Source organism: Gymnoscopelus microlampas (genome assembly GCF_963454915.1).
Source record: "Gymnoscopelus microlampas genome assembly, chromosome: 9".
NCBI classification, from domain to species: domain Eukaryota; kingdom Metazoa; phylum Chordata; class Actinopteri; order Myctophiformes; family Myctophidae; genus Gymnoscopelus; species Gymnoscopelus microlampas.
The window spans coordinates 2772637-2780344 of NC_139946.1; the positions used below are offsets into that span (position 1 = coordinate 2772637).

The 7708-nt window shown below is 38.8% G+C and overlaps 1 protein-coding gene across 1 annotated transcript; it reads right to left on the reverse strand.

Annotated features, from left to right (window-relative positions):
- Positions 1-1127: 1127 nt before the first annotated feature.
- On the reverse strand, positions 1128-5773 carry LOC311052257 (thioredoxin-like). The gene is made up of 5 exons (XM_084067145.1): positions 5695-5773; positions 4559-4663; positions 3035-3100; positions 2573-2638; positions 1128-1492 (listed from the first exon to the last, which is right to left on the reverse strand). Exons 1-5 carry the CDS (start codon positions 5716-5718, stop codon positions 1427-1429), a joined length of 327 nt encoding a protein of 108 aa, XP_083923271.1. The 5' UTR covers positions 5719-5773; the 3' UTR covers positions 1128-1426.
- Between the last annotated feature and the right edge of the window lie 1935 nt (positions 5774-7708).

The window sequence follows — 7708 nt, forward strand, 5'->3', positions numbered from 1 at the left end:
ATAGATTATTTTTGTTTTCTGTTTTGATAGATTCATGAGTGTGTTTGCTAGTTTAAGTTTTTATGGTTTAGGGCGCAGTCACACCGAAGTTTAATTCTACCTATGAGGGCGGATTCTGCCAATGCTTTTCAATGGGAACCGAGCGGTTTGTTGCTATTTATGGATTTCTGCAACAAAAAAAACCACTCTACTCCCGTTGAAAAGCATTGGCAGAAACCGCCCTCATAGGTAGAATTAAACTTTGGTGTAACCCTGCCCTTAAAGATGTTAAGTCCTAGTTTTGTTTTTATTAGTTTCAGTATTATTAGTTTTTATAATACAGGAGGTATTTGTCAGAGGGAAGATTTAAGAATTTCACAATAGGTAAATGTCTCAGTCATGTAGACATCCCAGTTTCCCAAAGACTAAAACTATAGTTTTAGGGTAAAATATCAGAAATAAATCTACAGAGATTTTTTATTTTAGTTAGCTTTGTATATTTTGTATTCTGTCTAAAGTCTATTTTTATTTTTTATTAAAGTAAACTAATCAATGCTACGGCACCCTCTGACCAGTCAGAATCCTATTTACAAGTGATGAGTGCTGAGGAGTCTTTGGCTTTTCCAGTTTCCAGTACAGCACGTTCAAGATGAACTTATGCCAAAAAGAGATGGCAGGAGCATATGGATACAGTCCTAATACTCAGACTGAAAGGAAAATGGAATAATTGATAACATTTCCTGCCCTTTTGTTTCAGAGAAATGTAAATTGGGGTCTGGTGGGGATAGGCTGTGCATAATAGTCACTGTTACATCAGTAAACCACTCCTCGATGTCTACATTATCCTTTGGCACCAAAAAATGTTTATATTGGTGTTCACTTGTTGGCGTGTTGTTTAGCCCACATGGCATATGAGCTCTGCCATGCAGATAGGCATTCATACTAAATAAAAATTACATTCATATTTTGTTCATAATGCAAGCTGCAGTGCCAGCTTAAATGAACCAAATTAACAAAATTCACACATGAAAAGCAAAAGTATTAGGTCTGTTACTTATTTTCATTTATTAAATCCACCAAATGAGGATGACATACAGAGGAGATATCCCATCATCAATCCTCTCTGAGACATAAAACAGGACTAAAATGTTTTCCCTCCATTGAAATGGGACAGCAGAGTGACAGGAACCTGAGGGCAGAGAGGGGGGGATGACATGCAGCCAACCATTTAGACTAATAATGGTTGTTTTTAATGAAACCATAACCAATGTTCACATGGTGCACATACAGAAAAACAAACAATGAAGTTTTAGAAATATTTAAGACATCATGATGGGGTTCAGAGGATTATTGCCGTGGAACGTCTCCAGGGGTTCTGTGGGAAGAGTGTTGGCTCCCGTTCTTTTCTACAGTTGAGGTGCATTGGGATGGGTGGAAGGGCTTTCTCTCATGACCGTAGAGCTGTCACTTTCTCCACCAGCTTGTCATAATTGGCCCCAGAGAACTCCTCAACCTAAAAAGAAAATATGCATTAAGGCAGGGGTCTTCAACAGGGGGTCCTCGGAGTTACTACAGGGGGCTTTGCAAATCTTTGTGTGATAGGATCATCCTTTTTACATGAACCACTTGAACCCTAGAATCCCTATACTACACTATACTATACTACTGTACAAGCTCAAACGATCTACTAGCTCACAAGAGCTTGTAGATCAGAAAACCAAGTACAGAGCCAAAGGTCAAGTTTACTAAGCACTGAGGGTTAAATGTCTGAAATAAACAAACAAATAAAAGGAACATTAATTTACACAACACTGATAAAAGTAAATGAAGCTATCTATGAAATCTATGAAAAGGATTACTGTATCTGTATCACAATTGTATACAATGTAGTAGGGGGTCCCTGCTTCATCTCTCTCTCAGCTAAGGGGTCCTTAGCCTGAAAAGGACCCCCACCGTCTTGGGTCACCCTGTCTGGGTTTTTGTTCCAATAATGACCACCTCATTGTACAGTATCCCACTTATAATACACCTACTTTATTCTAATGCAAAATTATGCTTTTATTAGCCAAAGAGCATCTGCTTCCACAGCAATGCAAACAAAGAGAGCATGCCTTGATTGACCAAATAAGAATAGAGTATTCAACAAAGCTGTATAATAGTTAACAAAAAAAAAACCTGCCTCGCTACACATTTAATGCTGATGTTTTCTTCCAGTCTCCACTGCTCAAATAACTGATGATTATTCTTTAAGTCACGCGCAGCCAGACAACTATTCCTCAATCTCTGAATACTATATAGAGTCTGGAATTACACATCCTAAAAGCATGTCCACGGAAGCTGTCATCTGCTCGTCAATTCCGTCTCTACATTTTATATTATAATTTCAATTTCTGATAAGCAGGAAGCTACTATATATGCTTCAAATATTTTAATGTATATGAGAACAAATTTGCACAACTTTAGAGACGATTAGAGACCATTTTCAGAGCTTCCGTGCTCCAGACTGTATGTACTGTACTGTAAAATTGTGGGAGGCAACAGTTTGAGACTAGTTATTCCTGAACACATACTGTACTTGAACTAAATAGCTTACCATCTTTCCATTCTTGTAGAACTGGAATGTGGGCATACACTGGATTTTACATTCTGCTGACACGTCCTGAGAAGGGAGAAGAGAGAGACGGTGAAAATGATTGTCATTGATTGTTCTTAGATGTTGCATTCGCTGTTGCGTTCACTTCCACATCATGTTCCGCTTGTTGATGACAGAAGTATCAACGTAGACGATGGTTGCCATAGCAGCATTATACACAATATCAATCCACAACCACACGGTTTGGTGAGATAATTAAAGAGGAAAATATGCATGTCACTGTGAGGAGCAAGACATCTATATGTTCTCTTGTTGTGCTGGGCCCATACACCCACAGAAACAAAACTAAAACTAAACTGGATGTTGTAAATGAATTCATGTTGAGCAACTGCACATCCTATATTTCTTGCCTTAATGTTGCCAGAAACTGGTGGGCTGTATAGGTAAAACACACTGACTTACCGCTGCCTCATCCACATCGACCTTCAGGAAGACTACGTTCATGTTCTCAGCTTTTTCTGCCAATTCCTATGGAAGAATAGATTACATCAGCATGGAATTGGTTGATGATATACTGTAGATTTTTGATCTGACACAGTAAAAAAAAAGAAAAGAGGCATGTAGACCTGATGGCAAAACAGTATATCATTTATATACGTATATAAATATCTTAGTAACAAATTCAAACAATTCCCTGGTTAAATAATGTCAAGGGATTCTCTCTACAGAGGTTTTCATTTAAAGTAGGCATCGTCTGGAATTCCCACTGAGACCGGGCTGCTCTCAGTGGAGAACATGGCCCCTCCCCCAGCTGATAACACAACACCCACTTGGCAAAAGGCCCTGCATAATACTGGAAGTACAGCTGGCAAAATACACAACCTTGAATCAACATCATTCAAAGTTGGATTTTCAAGTCTTGATGGAGTGAACTCAAAAGAGAAGTAATAATGAAACTAGATAAAGTGCTCCTCGGAGCACAGGTCTCCGCCAGGTCAGATACGTTATTGTGGCCTCCTGGTGGCGCTATAATAGGCCAATGTGAAAAGGGTGCCATTTATTCTTAGGTCGTTCACGGCAATCGGACACTGCATTCATGATTTGAAGCATTTTGTTCCAAAAATGTGTTTTGCTAAATTAGACCTGCTGGTGGCGCTATAACAGGCCAATGTGAAAAGGGTGGCATTTCTTCCTCGGCCTAGTGGGAATGTGCGTGTGAAATTTCACGGAAATCGCACGCTGCGTTCATGGTTTGAGGCAGTTTGTTCAAAACGGACCAATCCTGCAAACTTTGGATGGCAACCTTAACCAATAAGGATGGAATATGGGAAATCCGACAGGTCAGGGTTGATCACATGACTATAGAGATACTGTGTACCGATTTGCATGACGTTTGGTTAAAAACTGTAGGAATAATGTGAAAAAAATGGGTTTTGCACAAATCGGCCTCCTGGTGGCGCTATAACAGGCCCATGTGAAAAATTTGAGGCAGAGGTTCTGAATTGGCATCCAGGGAGTGTGTGTGCACAGTTTCGCAGCGACCGGGCCAACGGTGCCGGAGATTTGGTGGTAACACACGGACACACGGACGGACGGACGGACGGACACACGGACGGAGGGTAAAACATACTCTCTCGCCATGCCTTACGGCCTGGCGGAGACAAATATGGAACAACAGCTACAGTATCTGAGCCCAAGCTGGTTCTGTCTTCTTTGGCTCAATTCCAGTCCAGTCTACATCCTAAACCACTTTCAACCTGGCGTCCACATTTTGGGCGTACCCCATCATAGGCAAAATCTTTCAAAAATAGAGAAATAGCAGATCTACCAGTTCACAACATACTGCACAGTGACAAGCTATTGGCTATGGCTATTTTTATGCAACACAGTTGTATGAAGAAGTCTAAAAACAGGGCTTAAGTGGTTAAGTCTATCTATGCTATCGATGAGCTCCAACTCTGCAATCACAATCATCTGATCTCTCACCTTGAAGCGAGGGGCAATGTGTTTGCAGGGGCCACACCATGTGGCTGTAAAGTCCACCACCACTAGCTTGTCCCCAGCTTCCACCAGGATGGCACGGAAAGAGTCCTAGAGAATGTCAGACATTATTATACTATGGGTGACAGACAGATCATCAATTCACCTATAGGCATACATTCCCACTCAAATTCACATTGTCCACTTTATATTTCTGGCATTTACACACCTTCTTTCTGGCTCATACAAGTTTGCAAACAATTCTTTGTTTGGCATAAATATGGAACATGAAATGAAGATTATTCATTGTATTAAAAGCGTTTTTTGTTTTTATTATATTATACTATTGTGTGATTAACATTGATACAACCTACAGTTTACATGCTGTCTATTTACAGTACTACCATGTCAATGGTGACAAATGTCACAATATTATGTCACATGATCTCAAGGAATGCTGATGGCAATCAGCATACAGTAAGTGGCCAGTGACTTTGACCATTTTCACTTTCACAACCTTTGCATCATGCATGTCACACAAACAGAATGCAATGTGTTTTGTTGATATAACAAGTTTATTCATATAGAGCCCTATCCACAAATGCCACATTCTGTTTGTGTGACATGCATGATGCAAAGGTTTTGAAAGTGAAACTGGTCAAAGTCACTGGCCACCTACTGTACTTGCACACGCCAACACAAGCACACAATACAAGCACTAAATTGTATTCAGTTTTAGAGTGGAACATATTTTAGACCACATTGTGATTAGACTAAATAGTGATACTTGTAACCATTGATGTGGTATAAATTGATGGTGCATAAATTAACTGTATTAGACCTTGGGGGAAATGGGATAATAGGATGACAGCCGAAGAAGACATGACATTGATTTTAACATGAATATAAAATGTAAGGCAATCATGTACAGAACATTTACACACGCTACGCCTGTGATATCATAACTAAAACACACACTGAACTCTGGAAATAGAAACATACATTTTCCCGGCTGGATGGATGAACAAATTGGCGCCTATATATCCTAAACAATAGCACTGTCAGAGCCTAAACCAAAACGTCTTACTGGATGTGACAATGACATTACGAAATATGAACATAAACAATAGCTAAACACTCACCAGGTTTTCAACTTCACGAACCATGGTGACTGATGATGGTATTTCTCTGGATGATGATGATCAGACTGCTGGCTGGGACTAGAGGTAGAGTGATCCTGTCTGTCGACCTGTGTTGCTTTATGACACTTACTACAGAACCTCCCCTTTGAGGAAACACCACAGCATGCACTTTGATCATTGGCAGCTCATCAAATCACCATGCAATCAATCACCAATCAATGATCACAATGATCAACCTTTGTTTGATCAACCAATCTCCATACGACCATGCTTGTAAAAAAAACAAAAAAAGATTTCATTTTCCAGATACATATGGATGAAGATGAATCGGATGTTTCAGCTCTTAACCACTTAAACCCCTATGGGTAACCGGAGTCCCTCAGGGCTCAATACTAACTTTCAAAGCTTTAGCTGAAAATAGCCGATCGACAAGCTCACAAATGAATGCGGAGCTTGTCGATCTGCTATTTTCAGTGAAAGCTTTCCCCACAATACGATGCTGGGGTTTAAGTGGTTAATATATATAAATGTAATTGTATTCTATTATAAAGTGCAGTCTACATCATGGATGTGTGTGTGTCAGTGTGTCATGGATGTGAGGAGCCGCGCGGCGGGGAGGCTCTTCCTCATTTTAGTCACTATGTCTTGACACATTCCTTCGGTCTACTGACTGAATTATGAATGAAGCTGCATAATGTCCAATGTCAATGAAAGTATGCGCAATGCCACACCCTCTTGTAGACTTTTAGAAGACCCCCACCCCCCAACTGTTTACTGTACATATTTTATTTATTTATTACTCTCGTATTAGTCGTATATGATGTTTTGCATATTATCTTTAAATGTCTCAATGAATTGAATACACAGGACGTCAATAGAAATAAGCCCTGGGCTTTTTTGGGTTAACCTTTAGCATCCTTTTGTATGAATCTGTATTCACTCAATCAATCAATCAATCAATCAATCAATCAATCAATCAATCAATCAATCAATCAATCAATCAGGCATGTTAACATCCTTCTATTACTCTTAAATTGCATGAATCTTCTAAATTGACAAGAAACAAAAGTACTACATATTAATTATTTGGTCCCACATTACGTTAACGCTTTCCTAAATTTTAACAGTAGCCAATCTCTTGAGCTCATCAAACACATCTCACATTCTCCTTGACAATAGAGTAGCATTAGCAACATCCTCATGTTATACAGTTAGTAACTTGTTCTCTAGTCTAGAGCCAGTGGGGCTGATGAGAGGCCAATATACAATGTAAGTGTTAGAAGTTAATTAAAATAGAGACAGACAGGAGAAGTTGTATGAAAAACAAAGTTCACAACATGTATTTATTATAGAAAGGCTATGGGGTTAGAACAGACTCAAAATTATTTGTATCCGTGAAAGCAGATTTGTACTCGTAGAGGCAATTCGCAACAAACAGTCTGTAAGTGTAAATCAGATTTGTACTTGTGAAGTGCAATTCGTAACTCAAATATCAACATTTGTAACTCAAATATCAACATTTGTAACTCGTGTATCAACATTTGTAACTCGTGCATCAACATTTGTGTGTCAACTTATACATTTTAGAAGGAGATTTATTTGTGACTTTCCACCGATTTGTTTGAGTAATTATGAGGCTCTTTTACCACACTGTTTTGTCATATGATTCGTAACTTGTAAAAAATAAAATCACCTATTTATGCAGAGTCATTTGTATTTGTGTATCTAAATGTACAACTCGTAAATCAACATTTGTGTGTCAACTTAAGACATTATAAACGCAAATGTAGCTGTGACTCATTTTGAGACCATGCTGGTGTTCAAACAGTCTCATATATATTCGTATCTGTAAATAAGATTTGTAACTATTTTCACATTTGTAACTCAAATAACAACATCTGTATGTCATATATGAACATTTGTAAGTCAACTTTGAAATTATAAAACTAAATGTAGCTGTGAATGTACACGGATCTGTGTGACGAATTATGAGACTGTTGTCCCGTGTTAAATG

Excerpts from the sequence above, each read along its gene's own strand:
- LOC311052257 (XM_084067145.1), bottom strand. The coding sequence starts at position 5,718 with ATGGTTCGTGAAGTTGAAAACCTG. Across the intron at positions 3,101-4,558 it reads ACATTGCCCCTCGCTTCAAG|GAATTGGCAGAAAAAGCTGA; the intron begins GTGAGAGATCAG and ends ATTCTTCCATAG. Across the intron at positions 1,493-2,572 it reads TCTACAAGAATGGAAAGATG|GTTGAGGAGTTCTCTGGGGC; the intron begins GTAAGCTATTTA and ends TTTTCTTTTTAG.